Consider the following 20,476-nt stretch of genomic DNA (forward strand, 5'->3'; position numbering starts at 1 on the left):
CCAGAATCCACGTCAGGTCTCACTAGTCAGTTATGCCACTCTTTCCTTCCAAGACCACAGGCAGGCTTAGAACCTTCTGAACATAGGACTCTAAGTAGCCTGTTAATGAGATTGAGGACCTAAGAATTAAAATCACTTGCCATCGATATGGCTTGATCTGATTATTTTATATGTGAGGAAACTGGGACCCAGAGAGGTAACACTTATGCAATATGACACAGCTGACAGTTGTGACATCAGAGACAGTTATAGAATTCAAGTCTCCTCACTCCCAGTCGAGTATTCTTTCTATTTTAGATTCTCTACTTTCATTTTAATATGACTATGCCTCTTGTTTTCTTTAAAATATATTTTCCCATTAAGGAAAGGAAGATGGGAGATGGAGAGATGGTGGTAGGACTTAGATGGTGGAAAGTGGGTGGGCATAACATTTCACTGTGTGTATGTATAATATATACACTCCAAACATTTCAATTATGTGAATGCATTAAGTACTTAATTTTTTAAGTAAATTCAATTGAAAGATGTGCATAGTAAGCTCTTTAAAAATTCAGATGTGAAGAGACTCTTCATAAATGATATTTTAGAAAGCTTACTTTTAGTTTCCCCCTCTGAATTTCAACAAAGGACCTATTTTAACAGATTTGGGTTGAAAAAAATGTATCTTTGTAACTTCAGTCATCCTCTGATAAAGAATAGAGCCTGAGGCCTATGTTTCTTCCTGAGGTATATGGGTTGGAGAGCTCACATTTCTTTTTTCGTCATCTGGATCTTTGCTCCTCAAAATGTGGTCCACAGGACAGCAGCATCTGCATTACCTGGTTGCTTGTTAGAAATGCTGAATCTTGGGCCCCATCTCAGACCAAATCCAAATCTGCACTTTAACAAGATCCCTAGGTGATTCAAATAGACATTAAAGCTTCAGAGGCACTGGTCTAAATGACATGACAGTTGCCATTTTGGCCAAAGTTAGTGTCCTGAGGTGGCAAGCTGGAAGGTACAGTCAAACAAACAAACAAACAAAATCATCCCTCTTGTTAGATATGACAACTTTAGGCCTGATACACAACTTTTCATTGCAAAGGGAGTCGTGATTGGCTTCCAGTCAGCTATAGTAGAGCTCAAGTCTCTGCTGGTCACTGCATTAGATGAACAGTGAAGATGATGGTGGTGATGATAATTATAATAACAACATTTACAGTGCATTAGATAACATACTAAATGTTTTACATGCATTATTTAATGCTCACGATAACCCTATCTATATCCATTTATAGATTACATAAATAATTAGCAGATAGTCCTTTCCAGCTTGTTTTTATCTACTCCGTATACTGAAAGCTATAAACTACATTTCCCAGACTCCCTTGTAGCTGGGGTGCAGGCATGCCACTCAGCTGCATCTTGCAGCCATAAGTGAACAACATGCAGTGGAAGCCACCTCTGGGAGATTGGATCTTCTGGTTCATATGCAGGTGGGGGAAACTATAATGGACTATCTGGCATTTAGTTTCCAGGGCATTAGGTACCAGGCTATGGGTGCCCGTGTCAGTGGTGTTTTGGTTACAAAACAACCACAGTGTTGCTGGGCAATTTTCCTGCCTGTGTTGTTTCTGAATATGTGATATACAAGAAGGTTTCGCTGCACCCTCTTTCCCCAGAGATTCTGGGAGGTGCCTAATATCTTTTAGCAAATTCCTTTTTATTTCTCTACCTGAAGGGGACTCTATTGTTTGCCAGTAAGACCCTGGCTGGTATAGTAATTGAGATCAGTTCAATCGCTAAAAGATGGTGGTACTAAATTAGGGCACTGGAGTATTCCGTTTTCCAGAAAAGACAATGGTGTTTGGGATATTGTAAAGCAGAGATGTGAGGTTAATATTTCCTAGAATAGTGGTGATGAAGATGAAACTAGTGGCATTTTGTTAAAGGGACCAATAATTTTTAAGATTAGTCTTGCTGCAATTTTGGAAATGTTCTATGCCTAAAAACAAACGTGTCTGTGGGGCTAAAGCCAATAGAGAACCAAAACAATTATCTAGGCAAGGAATGAAAGAAAGAAAGGGAGGAGAAAGGAAATAAGATTTCTTTGAATGCCCACTTTGTGCCAGGCACTGAATTAGGGGCTTCTATAAACATTAACAAGGGGATTTTTAAATTATTGTATAAGAATTCTACAACTTATCATGGTTGGCAGGCAATGGTGGCTCGTGCTCACACTGATCAAAAACAGTAAGAATTTTGACTAAAATAGATATATTTCGATGGGGGTCAGTTTTACTCCATTGAAAATATACTATAAATGCTTTAAGCAATAATAATCTATTATGAACTTTCTGAAAAAAAAGTAGACGCCACCTGAGCAAGTAATGTGTGTGGGTAATCCCAGCTGCTTATTATTGACCAAAAGGCATGGATGACCAAGTAGGAGGCCACACAGAGAATTCCCTCTCCTCCAGTCACCATTTCTTGCTTACCATGATTGTCCACTTTCTGTTTTCGGCCTCTGGGAATACAAGTGATCGTGGAGAATAAAACACTTCATCGTCCACTTCTTCTGGCTTTCTGGGCAAGCAGTGTAAAAATGTCCAGTCTGAAGCAGCAACTTTAGCCATCTAAAGAAGAGATGGGGTTAAGACTGTGTTTTGACTCTTATATGTGGCTATCACATTTGTCTTCCTCACAGTCAGAGTCTCTGACTCTGACCCGGGGTCAAAGGTCAATGCAAAGAGAGAGATAAAGGGGGCACAGTGAGGGTTTGAGCTCAAGGCACCCATCGGAAATGTATATGGTACTTTCAACTTATGGAACTTTCTAGTCATTTTTTTTGATTTGGGAGATCACCACTCCAAATTAAACCACTAACTCAGTTTTCTGGTACTCTGTCTAGTGAGTTGATGGACACTTGAGTAAGGAACTCTACTAGGGTAATATGTGGCTGATAGCAAAAGTCACCAGTTACACCCCAATGTATTTTAAAGGTTGCGTTTACGTGATAGTGTTATATTTTTAGCTTATCTCAAAATTATGGTCTTTAGCACTTGAAGCATACTTCATTACTAGTTAAAACAATTTTGAAAAAGAGCTCTGAGATAGGAGTGCATTAAACAGGATTATGGGCACTATGCACTAGGTGGTTCATTCTTCATGCAAATGTCCTAGTAATTTTAATTTTCTCTAACAGTTAATTCCTGAAAATTACATTTTCCCATCCATTTTCTTCATTCACTTACAGATTCAAAACTACATTCCCTCATAAATTATTACCTCAAAATTACTGCCTTTGTACTAATTTTTTTTGTTTTTGTTAAAAAAACAATAGAAAATAGGCAAAGGATAATATGATATAATATGAAAGAATATTATAGTTTATAGAAGAAGATATGGAAATGGCCAATAAACATGAAAAGATGTTTAACTTCGTTAGTAATCAGAGAAATACAAATTTTAAAAAGCATGAGATACAGATTTTTAAAAGTCAAAAATGTAAATTGCAACTAAGAACAGAGAGAGTGTGGAGGGATTATAAATTGTCAATCCTTTTTGGATGGGCAGTTTAGCAGCATTTCTCATATTTTCAAAAGTATATACCACTTCACGCAGAAATTCTTCTCCCTAGAAGGAGGATTCTATTCTCTAGTAATACCTGCACAAAGAAATATATATAAAATGATCTTCATTGCAGCATTGTTTGTAATTGGAAATAGCCTAATTTTTCAACAGGAAACATTTTAGGTAAAATATGTTCCACTCATACTTTGGAATTCTATGCAGCCATTAAAAAGAATGAAAAATATCTGAATGAATGGACAAGAAAATCTAAGATGTGTTAGGTGGAAAAAATAAGTCACAATAATATGTCTAATCTACCATTTATGATAAATCATTAGGGGTGGAGGGGTGTGTGTGTGTGTGTGTGTGTGTGTGTGTGTGTGTGTGTGTGTGTTTGTAGGACTATGTAAATACACAGAAAAGGTCTGCAAAGAGACACAAAGGGCAAAGAATTCTGATGCGTCCACCATTGTGAGAGGGAAAAGCTTGCTTCTCTCTTCTGCCTGGGTTTCAATTCCTTCATCCCAGACAAAAGTGTCTTTCCAAAGGACAGAGCTAATCTTCAGGAGGAGAGAAATCACTGGGGGATACAGTCAGTGAGTCCTTTATAGGGAATGAAGGGACAGTCTGTTCTCCCCAAAGTGAATGAGTGATTAGATGATTCTGGCCTTTATGAATGGAATTAATGAACCTTAAGAGAGGCATCAGTTTGTACCTTCATTGTAACCTGGTAACCCTGGAAAGCCTGGAGCCGCTTTTTCTTCTCCTCTTCTTGCCCCATACTTATCCAAGTGTCTGTAATTAATACATTGCCTCCACGAGCCGCTTCCAATGGATCGTTCATCAGTGACAGCTTGGTACCATTCTGGCATACACGAGCAAGCCGGTTAAAGAACTTCACAGGACAGGGAAAGACAGTTACACCTTTACATATAAGGAGCATACCTCCTTGGTATACTGCTCTGCCAACTTGGTTATGCCGGGATCAGGCTCATAACCCTGCAGGGGGAAGAATGAACTGTGATTTAGATAGTTTTCTTATAAATGCCTTCTTATACATGCATTATTTTCCTTTCAACAATATCCCTGCTCTCCTTCCTGTTTTTGCTCTAAGTTGTAGCTCAACCATGTTCAGTAGAATATGATGTTGACATCTAGAATTTCAAACCTTAATGGTGCTTTGGGGGAATTTAAAAAGGTAATCAATTGCCCCATTTGTCTTTTATTATCTTTGACCTCTTTCGTCATAAAGACAAATGGGGTGTGGTGCTTTCCAGCTCTCGGTAGCACCTCTTCTTGTCCTCTAATAGTTTAAGAGGATTATATACATAATTCTACAACTTAATGCATTTTTGTTGCAGAGTCTCTCCACAAGCTGTTTTTTTTTTTAATGCTATTTTTGTCTGAAATGCTTTTTCCCACCCACGCCACGTGGATAATGCTTTCGGGTCGCAGCTCAAATGTTTCCTCCTCAGAGAAACCTTCCCTCACCACGTGAGCTAAATACTCAGAGCCCACATGCACACATCTTACTCTTGTGCGCTCACCGGCCAGGATTCTGTGTGCAGGGAGCTTGCTTTGAAATGGCCTTTGCACAGCAAGTATACAGTTTTTGCTGAAATATATTCGTTTGGGTTGGTTTGGTGAGGGCAGGGTCGGGACTTGGGTGAGGCAAGCGCTCACTGTCAGGCGTGCAAACACAAATTTTGCACCCTGGGTACCTCACTTGCTCAGTCTGGTCTGAACCCTAGGTGGGGGACGACACTGTGGGAACAGCTAAAGTCCCCCAAGCTATTCCAGACCCCACAGGTAACCCCTCTGCCTCCATCCACACCCTCCAATCTGCTCATTACGCAGCAGAAAGAATTGTTTTATCCGAAGCCTTCAATGTTTACTACTTGTTTCTTAAGTCGAAGCCGATTAAGAGTATCAAGGCTCCCCGCCGACATCTCCTGCTTCTGTCTCTTTTAATTTTGCTCAACATCTTGCTGCAGGAAAGCCAATCTCATTGTCATCCTTGTACACGTCTTGCCCTTTTCTGCCATCCCAGCCTTTCACCCTTGCACACCTCCCCCTTTGTCCCCTTCCGGGCGTCTTCATTGGAACATGTCAGCTCCTCCTTTGTCAAAACTCTAGGCCTGCCTCACCTCTGGACCCTCCATGTGGAAGGCTTGTCAGTCCAAACACCATAATTATTCTCATCATCCTCCATCCTTCTTGTTTTTCTGAATTCTTAGAATTTATTTTTGACTCGGTTTTATAAATTCTCAGTAGGACATTGTGATGGGTGCTGTGATGTGTCACCCAGATCCCCCTTCATGAATAAAAAACTTACTGTCCCAGCTGCTGCATGTGCGCCAGAAGATGGCTTTCAGCTGTCAGCCCTCTTCGGGCACTGCCTCAGCTGCACAGAAGCCGACTCACCCAGGGTCACGTACCCTTCCAAGGCCACCTGCATCCAGTGACTGATTGGCAGGAGGACATAAAAACCTGACTCCATCCTCCCAACTTGGGACAGCCCTAAATGGCCATCTCAGATCTAGAATTCTCCATAAGGTCGGCTGAGTTTGCTCTTGGGCCTGCATCGCAGTTCGGTTTCTCCCTCTGCACTCCTGCTTCCTTCGCCTCCCTTCTCAAGGGCACGGTGTCATAAACATCCTGCACGTCCTGCATGCCAAACTCTCAGAATCTGCTTCCCAGGAAACTCGACCCACAACAGGCATGTTCAGATTTAGTCATTTGAAATTGTGTTTATTTGCACATAATTATCTATAATAGTTCCTTCTCTCATTAAAAAACTCTTGAGGAAAGAAACTATCAGATGACGATGATACCTGCAGCTTTATCATCCTCAAATAGCCATAAATTCTGGAGCGTTGTTTCCTGAAATTTGGGGAAGGTAATTAATTTAGTAAGGCTTGCTAATTTAGTAACTAATGTTGTGACCATTCATACTGGTAAACATAAATGCAGAGGCTTGGCTATTACCCCATGTACCTCCTGCCCTGAAAATTTAGCTCTCCCTTTGGAAAGCAGGTTTTATACTCCCTAAGTATAATCATTCTTAGAGAAGGAATCAATAAGCACTTAGAGAACCAACAGAGAGGTTTGGAAATTAGAAAATCACCCAACCTTGCATGCGCTGGGCCATGACTGAGAATACAAAGAGGAATTCTTTACTCACAGCTCAGCTTTCAATACTAAATCACTCATTGGCTTTTACATAAATCTTAAAACCAGACGAAGAAGGTGATTAACAGACCCAGTTCAGTCTAAATATTCACTTAGAACAATGTTAAAATCATTACCATCAATAGTTTATGGAACAATTTTACAATCAAGGACAAAATTATGTTTTCTTGAATATGTAAGTTATTGGTTGAAGAATGGAGAAATAGATTAACTATGGCCTTGGAAACTTTTCAGTGCTTCTTAAGTTTACACTAAGTCTCCTAGCTTTATCTTTAAAGGAAATAGGTCTACTTATAAATTGATGGAAAAACTTCTACACTTCAGACTTTCCAGAAGACTTTTTAAAACTGTTACTCCCACCAAAATTTAACCAGGTTTTAGTACTCTTTATCATTTAAATGAGTTTCTGCATAAGAACAATACTGAAATTACTCTGTAATATTGGGATTTTTTCCTTTGATGTTAATAAAACATCTTTGACATGCAATAAAATGTTTAAATCATGTATTTCTCCAACAGAATAAAACCTTTCCAAAAACACCTTATAGCAGGGAACAACTATTGTCAACGTATGTTTTATCTGTAAAACCCAAATGCAGTAAGAGTTTACATTAATATAAAGCCCTTCTTCAAGCTAGATTTGTAGTGAGAGTGTGCTAACTCTCCCCATAAAAATGAAGAAGAACTACCTTATTCACACGTCAGATCCGACCCTTTATTCCAGTTCATGCTGAATGAAAGAGGATTATCTGTTGTAAGAGTTAGCTGTCTGCATCCCCAAAGTTTACTATAATAGGGTGGCTTCCAATATATGCTGCTGCCTATGCCTTGACATTTCTTCTGTGGCAAGTGTATTAGGTAGAACAGTGTCCTCCAAAAATTCCTTCCCCACCAGAACCTCAGAATGTGACCTTTTTTAGAAGTAGGGTTTTTGCAGATGTAATTAGTTAAAAGGAGGTCATACTGGATTAGTGTTGGCTGAAATTTAATATGACTGCTATCCTCATAAGAAGAGGAACATTTGGGCAAGAAACACAGACATAAAGGGAAGAAGATGGAGGCAGAGATTGGAGTGATGCCGCCACAAGCCAAGGAATGCCTGGGGCGACCAGCAGTAGGAAGAGACAAGGACGGATCATCCCCTAGAGGCTTTGGAGGGGCTGTGGCCTTGCCAGCACCTTGACTTTGGGCTTCTAGTCTCCAGAGCTGTGGGACAATACATTTCTGTTGTTTTAAGCCACCCAGTAGGAATTTGTTATGGCAGTCCTGGGAAACTAAGGCAGCAGGTGCATTGACTCAAACTGGTTCAGCAAGAACACTAGAGAAAAGCATTTTGTTTTGTCTTATTTGTTTTATTTGGTTTTGGCAGGATGCAGCAATGCAAGTGCTCTACCCAGATGCCCTCAGAGGACCCCGTTTTCCATCTTTTGCCCCCTCTCCCCATTTCAGTGTGCTTTTAACACCTTACAGTCACAGCTCTTCTTCAGAAGATGGCCCACTGGCCACCGACTGCTTTTCCTGCCAAACGTGCCAGGGGATTCACCACCCTACCTCCCACGCTGCCCTTGGCCAATGTCTGGGTTCCAAGGATAACAGCCCATCTTCCTTGCCTTGGGTTGGGACAACTCTGGGGTATAACCTACACTCCAGAGCTCACTTGTTGGATCAGGCTGAAGCCCCCTTCTGTGGGACAGTGCCTGACATGGCACTTGGGTGACCAAATAACCCTAGCTTGCCTGGGACCCTCCCAGTTTTAGCACTGATAGTCCCATGTCCCCAGAAAGCCCTGGGTCCCTCTTAAACTCAAGAAGCAGAAGCAAGGAGGAATTTTTAGGCCTCACATATTCACCTCTGAATGTCTTCGCTTATCAGAGTGAACCACAGCAGTGACTACTGAGATAACAGCAAACACATGTTCGGTCAGAAACACTGGTGGACAATTTTGTGAATCATCATCCCTTAATGAGAAGATCAGTTCTGTCTTTTACTTCGTTTCTGAAATGGCTTCTATTTAGGGGAGCTTTCCCCTCAAAAGACTCCTGATAGGAAATTGTAACTAATGAGAAACATAATGGTGAAAAGAATTCAGTAGAGAGGGGGTATGTAAAAGGTTCGGTGGAGATCCTTCAGGACTGATTTGTGTATGAGTCTCTTGTAGAATTAGTTTTTATCCTCTAAAAGGCCTACTTATTTTGTATGAGGCTGGGAGTATCTTTTTTTTTAAGTTTTATTGAAGTATAGTTGATTTACAATGTTGTGTTAATTTCAGCTGTACAGCAAAGTGACTCAGTTATACATATACAGATACATTCTTTTTCATATTCTTTTACCTTATAGTTTATCACAGGATATTGAATATAGTTCCCTGTGCTATACAGTAGGACCTTGTTGTTTATCCATCCTGTATATAATAGTTTGCATCTGTTAATCCCAAACTCGAGGCTGGGAGTATCTTAACATAGGGCTTCTCCTAGGGGGATCTGCACTTTTTTATTTTGGTGTATTTATTTACGGACTTAATATGAAGGTAGAACATTTACATGTTAAGAAATTCAAACCACATAAAAGGATATGCTGTGGAAATAAAGTCTCCCTCCTACCTCTATCCTTGAATCTCCCAGTTTCACTTCTCACAGACAACAATTATTACCAGTTTCTCGTGTATCATAAAGGGTTACTTTGGACCTATAAAAGAAGTCACGCTTCCCATACATCCTGTGAGAGATTAATAGCAGGGTAGGAAGTAAGTGGGGGTAGCTTCACAGCCAGGACTCAGATTTAAAAGGCTGAAGGGCCCCTGGATTTGAGTTTTGAAACACTAAGCTGGTGTACATGCCATTGCTGTGTCCTTCACATTAGAGTGAATTTTTTTTTTTTTACCGAATCGTAGTACTCAAAAAATGACAGCATCTTCCCCATGCCTTTTGGGATTTCTACGCTGTCTGGATTTCATTACTTTCTTCAGCCTTTGTGGTAGCAATGCACAAGAATGCCAGTCATCATAATGGCTGGTTTCAGGGTACTCAAAGGGATAATTCAGACATGCTTTTAACACAGACTTACAGGGTGAAAGGCATCAGGCAAGACTATCTCTTTTTGTAGAGATGGGAAATTGGAAACTCAAGAGGCCGGGTAGCTATAATAGTAGGGCTAGTAACATAACCTAAACTTTGTGGCCTCACCTGTCCTCTCCTTGAATGGAAGAGAGGTTTGTCTTTCACTAGGTAATTGCATCTGGGAATGATTTCAAAGGGGGTTAGTTTCGAGGCAGAAAGTTTCCCTACCTTTGGAGTAGCCACCTGAAGGTGCATCCCGAATTTCGCTGCACTCATCATGATGGAGTGCAGGATGTTATTCCCATCCCCAATCCAGCTGAGGGTAAGGCCTTTCAGAGAGCCGTAGTGTTCCTGAAAGGCAAGGGATGGAGGAGATTACATCTGGGAGGAAATCCACTCATGTGAAACAGTTATTAGGGTTACAATAAAGGAGACAATCTACATCTCAATTTTAAATGGTTTCTTGGAAAGAATAAGCTACTAATTTTTTTGTGCATTATACAGAGCAATTCAATAACATGAAGGTACAATCACAAAAAAATAGCAATATGTCCTAATATCTTAAGCCAAGACATCATATGAACTCATATGGAGACTCATTTTCATATATTTCAAATCTGAATCTTTGTTGTATTTATTCTTTCATTCAACAAATTGAGAACCATCAATGTCCAGACACTGTCCTTGGCCCTGGAGATAAAACAATGAACAAAGGAGACAAAAATCACTGCCCTTATGAATCTTACACTTGTTGGTATAAGAAAGGGGAAATACAATGCACCTAGAACAGTGTAGCATGGTAGTTGAGTAAGTTCCCGTTTATATAAAGTTTAAAAACCATTAATACATTTGGTTGTTTATAGATATTGACATGTACAGTTAAAGTATAAAAACATGCTTGGAAATTATAAATACAAACACCAGGATAAAAATTTCTTTGCAGGGTTCGAGGAAATGGACTTCAACTCTTACCTGTAACATTTTATTTAAAAACAACAAAAAATTCTAAAGTAAGATTTGGCAAAACTGTATAATGGGCACATGGATATTTGTTTTACTTTCCTTGAAGTGTCTGTAGGTTTCGTATATCTTATACGTTTATATATTTATAAAGATAAGATTTTAAAAACAGAAAGGCTAACTAATTTGAAGATCACAGAACTACTGGGTGGCTAAGCTTGGATGTAAATCCAGGTTCATCTGATTTAGATTCCACGCCCTTAATAAGCTGCTGTGTATTCATTCGGCTCCTACTTTGAGAATTTCCTTTATGAAGGCATTGCACCAGGTCCTGCAGGGGACAATATGATGAGTAGAACATTTCACTATACCTGATGAATGTATAATCTAGTAATGATAAAGCCCCAAGGGGAAGCATTAATTATCTGACGTATATGTAAAGCCACCAATACAAACAGCCACTTGGTATCTAACATCGTTGTGTCATCCTCTCTGCATTAATCTTACCTTCATCACCAAAGAGTTTCATTTTGAGTTTAACCTCACAAGTACATGTGTGTAGCTTATTCAAATGAGGAGGAAGATAGACCTACCTATCCAGTTTGCCCTGTCTCCCCAGAATAGTCCATAGACGCAGAAACCATGGTTGTTAGGATTCCCAGTGGCAAGACTCTGTAGATTGGCTGCGGCAAACCCAATGGGATGAATCTTTCAAAGTTATTCAGGTTTTTAATTTGAAGGAACATGGCTAAATTTGAGCCTCAATTCTATAAATTCTGCATGCTCTTAACTCCACTCTTAAGCAATTTATTAAAATGATAGAAAATGGCCTCCTTCTCAGAAAGTCATTTAGTAATTGACCATTTTGAATGTTCAAAGCACACTCCACCAGTCTTCACTGCCAAGTCACAGAGCCTGATATATATGGATTACATAACGATTCTTCCATTTTCTGTGCCCCAGCATTCCCTGTTCATCCACTGTGTTAAATATGGCACCAGAAGAGCAAAGGTTTGAGAACAGAAGTATCTATAATCTGTTTTTAGCAATGCCCTGTCTTCCTTGGATATCTAGTTGTACACATATGCCCTAATTCTTTGCCAAGATATTATTTGAAAACAAAACACCAATACCACAATTTAAATGCTTCCGTTTAGAGCTGGTTAGGAATTATTGATTCTGCTCTTGTGTGAGGCAAAGAAATAAGCCAACCTGGAGAGTGAGGTAATCAGCCAGGATCTGGATAGGATGGTACAAATCTGACAGCCCATTGATGATTGGGATGGATGCTTCTTTAGCCAGGATGTCCAGATCTGATTGTTTATACACTCGCGCCAACACTGCATCTGTCATGCTAGACAACACACTGTGACAAACCAAGAAAAAATCATCTAAGTTGATTATGCTTAATAATTCCTTCTAAATATAGGGTCTTAGACAGTAATAAGAAATGCTAATACATTAGAATTTTTACTGTTACAACTACCTATCAACCTGACGGATTTAAAAGCTAATAATAAACATGTAATCATTCCAGAAGCCAGATGTTGTTCCACTGATGTCTTAGCCAATGACCGCTGATTTTACTATTTTTTACGGAGATAAGAAACCAATTGTGAGCCTAGCAGTTGTGATAACGAATTATAATTGATATATGGCAGTTGGTAAAGTTAAAAGAGACAAGACCAGGGGCTTCCCTGGTGGCACAGTGGTTGAGAGTCCGCCTGCCGATGCAGGGGACACGGGTTCGTGCCCCGGTCAGGGAGGATCCCACATGCCGTGGAGTGGTTGGGCCCGTGAGCCACGGCCGCTGAGCCTGCGCGTCCGGAGCCTGTGCTCCGCAACGGGAGAGGCCACAACGGTGAGGGGCCCGCGTACCGCAAAAAAAAAGAGAGACAAGACCAAAAACAAGATATACAAAGAAAAATAAATGAACTGGATTGCGGCATTTTGTGAGAGGGACATCATCTCACAAATATACACTTTCACTATAAAATTGAAGGTAGCAGTGTGGCGGCCAAAGAGGTGCATACAAAGGTGGTTTTGCAAGAGAGAACCTTCTGGGAGGAGTGCTATTAGCAGACAGCCCCCAGCTGCTGCACCTTTGGAGTCTGCTGCAGCATTCCTGCTGAGGCCACACCCTCCCCAGGCTGTTCCCACCAAGGACAGAGCACAGGAGGGCCCCAGAGCTGGGCCATTCTGCCTGACACGGGACATCTCTGATGGGCAGCAAAGATGGATATAACTATTCTCATTTTATAGCTGAAGGACCTGAGACAAGAAGAAGTTTAGTAACTTGCCCCAGATCACACAGCTAAGTACGTTGGAGGAGCTCATATTCAAACCAAAGTCAGTTTAACTCAAAAGACCACGTTCTTACCATTACAACACATTGCCTCAAATTTGCAGATGATAAAAACCTGGAATGAGAAACTGGGATCCAGATTTTAAGCTCTCTCTATATGTCAGAGTGATGGTGGTCCCTCAGCTAAAGCTTCAGCCTTACAAAAATAACAGGGATGGCCTTTTGTTTAAAATCTTGGTTTCTTCTTATTTAAAGGGAAACCCCACAGCAGAGGCTTCTAACCATTTTAGTTTTAAGGAACTCTTTTTAATGGCAAAAAAAAAAATTGGAAAGCCTCCCATAATAGTAGTTATATTAAATATATAGAGTCATTATTATAAGGTATCCAGTTAGCCTTTGTAATTTTGGTTCTGTAACTTACTAGCTGTCTGACCTTGGACATGTTATTTAATTTCTCTATGACTTAGTTTCTTCATCTGTAAAACCATAATAACAATATCTATCCCATTGCGTTATTGTGAGGACTCATGAGATAACCTATATAAGATGCATATGCCTTGTTCATATGTATGCCTTGTTCATAGTTCATAAGTATGCCTTGTTCATAGTAGAAGATCAAAAAGTAATAGATGATATTACCATGTCAAAAGAAAATGTATAAAAACTAGAGCTAGTATTTAGTAAGGATTTCATAGATTTGTATTTTAATCATCATATATTTGGAAAATTAGTCCTTCTTATATATCTGAGACATATTATTTACTCAGTCTGTAGAAAACTTTTGCTGCTTATAAAATTCAATGACCACTAAAAAACTTCCTTGCTCCCAGGGATTAGAGAATCAAAGATTGAAAACCGTATTCCTGTAACAGTATTTTCTAGACTCAGGGTTTTTTTCAAATTTTCACAGATTTCTCATACCCATAGTTTCCAGGTTTTCAGATTTCATGGATCAGCAAAATTTCTAAAAACATATGGAGATCAACATATGATTCCCAACTTTTTGTTTAGAAGATTAAGGGCATGAGAAACAAGCAAATAAACACATATAATATGTTAATATCTTCATTTAGTAAGAGAGGACATTTTAACAACAAAAAAGGTGTGAATGACCTAATCTCAGAAATGATCCTTGAATTAATTTAGCTTTTTGAAATTCACTATATTGTCTTTATTTTTCTTATTTTACAACTTCTGATGAAAACTTCCCATGGCAGGGCATCAGTGGAGGGGTCAAAATTTGGAAACCAGTGCTCTGAACTGTCTAAGCACATTGTACATTGTAGTTTGAAAGAGGTGAATAAAAGAGCCGCTTTAGAGTTTCTCTTGTAAAACAGGTGACGTTTGATGGTTGACTAAGACCGGGGTTTTCAATTTTTGCTGCATATGAAAGTCACCTGGAGAATTTTTAAAACTCTGGAGGCCCAGGCCATAATCTCTATCAATTTCATCAGGAAAATAGAATCTCTAGAGGTACGACCTAGAGATCAACATTTTAAAAAACTTTCCAGAAAATTCCAGTGTGCAGCCAAGGTTGAGAACCAAAGCTAGAACCTCACTCCTCAAATCAACAGCATCAGCATCACCTGGGAGCTTATTAGAACTGCAGAATCACGGGCCCCACCCAGATTTACTGAATCAGAATCTGTATTTTGACAAGGTTTCCAGGTGATTAATTTGCATATTAAAGTTTGAGACTCCTAATAAAGTGAAAATTGACGCCACCGTATTTTTGAAAGTATCATCCATTCTTTTCTTCAAAACCTAACCAGCCCCCCTTCCCTCCCCCGCAAACATCAAGAGATCAAGAGATGGCAGCCCACAAAGACAAAGGACTTTGTCCACAGTCTCGTTGGCAAGGAGTGCTTTCTAGTTCAGTTGAAAGAAAAAGGCATCTCAAATCCTGAAAAATGAATAATTTACTCCCTTCCATTAAGGCCCGCATCTTTACAGTAACCAGCTAGCCTGACCTATCTGGTGTCCTAAGGCAGTGGATCCCAAACTTGGGTGTATATCAGAACTAAGTGAATAACTAATAAACAACAGAGGTCCAAGCTCCTGAAATAGGGTAGACTGGGTCTTTGTACTTTTACCAAGTTTCCCAAATAACTCAGATAACCTTCCAAAATTTGAGAACCACTGTCCTTAGACATAGGCTATTATGTTAAAAGAATTTTAGATCTTCTCCCCTTTTTTCAAAATCACAATACAGATTCCCTTCACCATACAGATATACTGATGTTTCATACTACAGAATGCAGGCTTTTAACTCCACCTTGAGAAAGTTATTTAGATGCCGGTAGATATCCCAATAAGATCTATAATTATAATCAATTTCCTATTTCAGAAGAATTGGTTAATTTTATGATACCTAAAATCCTATGAGAGAGAGGTAGAGGGGTGTTTGACCCCAAAGGATTTCTTTAAATATGCATCACTTCCTACAGTGTGTAGAGACAGAATTAAAAAAAAAATCTGGATTAACCATTACAGTTGACTTTCTGGAATCTCCCAGTCAGAAAAACAGATCTGAGTTCAGTTGTAGCCTCTCAAATAATTTTAGGGAGCTAGGACCATGGGCTGCCAACCTCTTATGGTTTTTATGAACTTTATGATGTGTTGTTAAGTTTTGCTATGTATGTCACAGATAAATGTTATCAACCTCATAGATGAGAAAACCAAGGCTTTTGAAAGGCTTGAAGTAATTAGAGCAAGGTTAGGAAAGAATAAAAAAGGATGAGGCTGAAAGAGGGAGACACTAGGAGAGCAACTGGAGAAGTCAATGCCCGATACACTTGAGTTTTTCAAGAATATTGGAAAAGGGCAGTTGTCGTCATTCCCTCCCTTGAACAATCCCAAGAGCTCTGGAACAAAGCAGCCAAAAGGCAAGCATGCATTTACTTGCCCTGTTTATAATGTGGAGTTGGTAACCCTGGAACCTCTGTGGTATAATCTCATGGAATAGTGACTGGTCTGCTTTACTGAGGTTGCCCAACACCTCCTAGAACAGAGGTTCTTGACCTTGGCTGCACATTAGTATCACCTATGAAGCTGTAAAAACCCTGTTGCCATATTCTGCCCTTTGGAAGTTTAAATTAGAAGCTATGGTGGGGGAGTCACATCAATATTTTTTTATAATTGCTTTACATACTTTATAAGATTTAATCATCATGATAATTTTAAAGGTTAAGTATACATACTTTTTTTTTACATATACATGTATCTATTCTTTTTCAAATTCTTTTCCCATTTAGGTTGTTACATAATGTTGAGCAGAGTTCCCTGTACTATACCCAGTAGGTCCTTGTTGGCTATCCATTTTAAATATAGCAGTGTGTACATGTCAATCCCAGACTCCCTAACTATCCCTCCCCACCACCCTTCCCCGCTGGTAACCGTAACTTCGCTCTCTAAGTCCGTGAGTCTGTTTCTGTTTTGTAAATAAGTTCATTTGTAACATTTTTTTTAGATTCTGCATATGTGATAGCATACGATATTTCTCTTTCTCTGTCTGACTTACTTCACTCAGTATGATAATCTCTAGGTCCATCCATGTTGCTGCAAATGGCATTAGTTCATTCTTTTTAATGGCTTAGTAATATTCCATTGTATATATGTACCACATCTTCTTTATCCATTCATCTATCGATGGATATACTTAGGTTGCTTTCATGTCCTGGCTATTGCAAACAGTGCTGCAATGAACATCGGGGTGCGTGTATCCTTTCAGACCATGTTTTTCTCTGGATATATGCCCAGGAGTGGGGTTGCAGGATCATATGGTAGCTCTTTTTAGTTTTTAAGGAACCTCCATACTGTTCTCCACAGTGGCTGTACCAATTTACATTCCCACCAACAGTGTAGGAGGGTTCCCTTCTCTCCACATCCTCTCCAGCATTTATTGTTTGTGGATTTTTTGATGATGGCCATTCTGACTGGTGTGAGGTGATATCTCTTTGTAGTTTTGATTTGCATTTCTCTAATAATTAGCGATCACATCAATATTTTTAAAGCTCCCCAGGTTATCCCTATCTGAAGACAAGGCTGAGAACTATTATCCTAGAAAATAGAGTGAGAAGGTGGGAGGAGAGTGGGATACTCTGCTGCTGGGTGGAACAATAGATCAGTGTAGAGGAGGAAAGTCTTAGTAGTTGCTGAAATCTCATACTATAGGAAAAGTGAGGGATAACAACACGATATGTTGTACTGGAAAGAACAAGATTTCATACACTTATAAAAGAAACATAGTTGACCCGTGAACGATGTGGATTTGAACTGCACAGGTCTACCTAAACGTGGATATATTTCAATAGTAAATACTACAGTACTACATGGTCCATGGTTGGTTGAATCCATGGACGCTGAGAAACTGCAGTTACGGAGGATGGACTGTAAGTTATATGTGGATTAACCCCTGTGTTGTTCAAGGGTCAACTGTATTTTCCTTTCAGCTCAGTCACTACCAAGAGCAGTCCTGTGGCAGCAGCAGTAGCTATAATCTTCTCTCCCCTCAACACTTGTAAGCATCCCTAGTGCCCAAATTTTGGTCTTAATATTGTTCTATACCTAAAAAAGGAACCAGAAACTATTAGAGGATAGTTAATTCCATGTCCTTGGGCAGGATAAAATCAGTATAGGTCTGTAACACCCTGTTGTTGCTAGGAAGCAAAAATGATTTTAAAAATAGTAGAGGCAGTGCTAAAAGGAAAAAGAACTAGCTTAACCATTTGTCAAGTTGTGATCATTTATAGTAAAAATCATTAAGTAAAACATGTTGTGCTTATAAAAGGCCATGATGCTCATAAGAAAAGAGTTAATATAAAGAAAATGTACAAAAATATAATTGTAATATCAAAGAAAGATGAATATTACCATGTACATTTAAATTTATTTACTTAAGTAGGAAAGTGCTTATATATAACTATATAGATACAGATAGATATTTCGTGGGATTTTGTTAAGTGTATTTCTCTTCATAAAGTATAGATAATGTGCCATTTTTAATGTGTGTAAGCCACAAATAATTAACACAACTTAGATACCCAATAGTCCTAGAAATAGTAGAAACTATAACATGAATGGACAGGCCCCATCAGCATTTGTGGTCTTATGTAAAATGAAGTAGAAGAAGAATCCTGCAGCTGACTAGCACCCGTCGCCACACACAATTTCCAATTAGAAAGATGATACAACCATTTATTCTAAAACAATAAGTTAACTGTCCTGAAGAAGAAATCTAAATTTTCAAACTCACGTTCCTGTCGCTCTAGTAGTGAAACCTCTTGGTGACCCAACTAATTATAAAACAATGCCAATCAGAAAGGCATATATTTCAAAATGTGGAAACCAGGCCAGGTTAATATATCATAAAAATATTACAATGGGTCATGTACTGCCAGAGATTGAAAACAAATAAAAATTGAAGGATACCCCATCTTTTAACTTCTTTAATAAATCAAAATCCATATGAAAAACAGAAACAAGGATCCTATGGTAGACAGAATAATGCCCCTTCCCCAAGGATGTTCCTGTCCTAATATCCAAAACCTGTGTATTTCCTTACGTGGCAAAGGAAATTTTGCAGATGTGATTACATTAAGGATCTTGAGATGGGGAGATTATCCTGAACTGGGTCCAATCTAAGAGAGAGGATCCTTATAAGAGAGCCGCAGGAGGGGGGATTCCCTGGTGGTCTAGTGGTTAGGGCTCCGTGCTTCCACTGAAGGGGGCACGGGTTCAATCCTTGGTCCGGGAACTAAGATCTCACAAGCTGTGCAGTGCGGCCAAAAAAAAGGAGCGAGCGAGGCAGGTCAGAAGTGAGAGAAGATGCTGGCTATGTTGCTGGCTTTGAAGATGGAGGAAGGGAACCATGTGCCAAAGGATGTAGGCAGCCTCTGGAGGCTGGAAAGGCCAAGGAGTCTTTAATACGGGAGCCTCCAGAAGGGGCACAGCTCTATGGGCTCATTTTAGACCTCTAACTTGCAGAAGTGTAAGATAATAAATTTGTGTTGTTTTTAAGTCACTAAATTTATGGTTATTTGTTAAAGTAGCAATAGGAAACCAATATCAGATCCCATGATTAAAAATGAAAATTAGGTTATAAAAATATATTCAAGCTAGTGGATGGCAGCTTGAATTTAATTCATCTTGAACTTAGCAAGCAGTTCCCAAACCCAACCAAAATTAAGTGGTCAGCAATCCACTAAACCTACATTCCTAGCCTCTTGAGATGATTTTTCTTCTTTCCAGTCTGGTAAAATTACACACACACATTTAAATTCCAGGACCATGTAAGGATAAGAATAAAAGTAGGGGTAAGAATGTAAACAAAATTAAATCTATGATATTAATAGCATTGTGCTCAGTTTTATTGTTAAAATATTAATCAGCTCTCTAATCAGTGTGGTGTTTTAGGTATATATTTTCCTTTTTAAAATATTTAGAGCATTCAAGAAAATCTGAAATGCTAGGCTTGTGATTAAGTGTTTTAAAGCATTTGATTAAATTGCAATCAATGTTTAAATGGTTGACGAGACTTGTTTTGTTCATTTAATATGTATTTGATTTAGTGGTTGTATAAGTAGTGTGTGAATGTTTAAAGCAATCATTCTGAAACTTAAACACGCATCAGAATCACCAGGAGGGCTTATTAGAACACAGCCAGTTGTGTTTCTGATTCAGCCAGTTGTGTTTCTGATTCAGTAAGTCTGGGTTGGGGCCCAGAAGAATTTGCATTTCTAATGAGCTGTCGGTACTGCTGATGCTGCTGATTTGGGGACCACACTTTGAGAACCACTGAGGAATGTTTGCTCTTTTTTTTTATGTTTGCTCTTTTATGTTTATAGAAATACTAAATTCATAAGATTAAGATATTGGACTGTAAACAAAGTACGAGTAGGGAGTATTTCTATAGCACAAAAAACCTCTTAGACATTAAAGCATCTATGAGCAAAGGGGAGTATGACAAAGCTTGATAGAAAATGTCACTTCAGTCATTCAGCCACAGAAGCTGCAGGTGAAATGAATCGATATGGGGGAAGGAACAACCCTAAGCTGTTTTCACATTGGAATCACTTGGGGAAACAAAGATATTAAAGACCTTTAAATAGACAATATTATTTTGTCAATAATGTTGCTTTCTGCTTTATGTTTATAAGTCATAGAGAAATCACCATTCTTATTTTTCTTCTTCCAGTCTACTAAAGATCTTAAAAAACAATGACTTTTCACTAGAAACAATGACAGACCTGTAACTCGGGCTGGATTTACAGGCCCATTAACAGTAATCTGGGCTTTCTATAGTTCTCCAGCAATTTGACACCCCCCGCTTTAAACATTGCAAGAGCTGTGTTACATGTGTTACAAATGAAAGGTTGACAAGTTAAAAATACTCTCTGGCTCTGTAATGACT

The 20,476-nt window shown here is 39.1% G+C and overlaps 2 protein-coding genes across 3 annotated transcripts in view; one reads left to right on the forward strand and one right to left on the reverse strand.

The window, feature by feature from the left end:
• The window catches only part of RPGR (retinitis pigmentosa GTPase regulator), a 268,709-nt gene that overhangs the window by 125,598 nt on the left and 122,635 nt on the right, over positions 1–20,476 (forward strand). The window lies entirely within an intron of this gene.
• The window catches only part of OTC (ornithine transcarbamylase), a 55,511-nt gene that overhangs the window by 3,389 nt on the left and 31,646 nt on the right, over positions 1–20,476 (reverse strand). The window contains exons 5-9 of the mRNA XM_019943492.3: positions 11,973–12,126; positions 10,029–10,151; positions 4,498–4,551; positions 4,268–4,417; positions 2,478–2,615 (exon numbers count right to left, since the gene is read on the reverse strand). Of these exons, the coding sequence (XP_019799051.1) occupies positions 2,478–2,615; positions 4,268–4,417; positions 4,498–4,551; positions 10,029–10,151; positions 11,973–12,126 (619 nt within the window). The remainder of the gene's footprint in view (positions 1–2,477; positions 2,616–4,267; positions 4,418–4,497; positions 4,552–10,028; positions 10,152–11,972; positions 12,127–20,476) is intronic.

This window comes from Tursiops truncatus, chromosome X (assembly GCF_011762595.2).
Source record: "Tursiops truncatus isolate mTurTru1 chromosome X, mTurTru1.mat.Y, whole genome shotgun sequence".
NCBI classification, from domain to species: Eukaryota; Metazoa; Chordata; class Mammalia; order Artiodactyla; family Delphinidae; genus Tursiops; species Tursiops truncatus.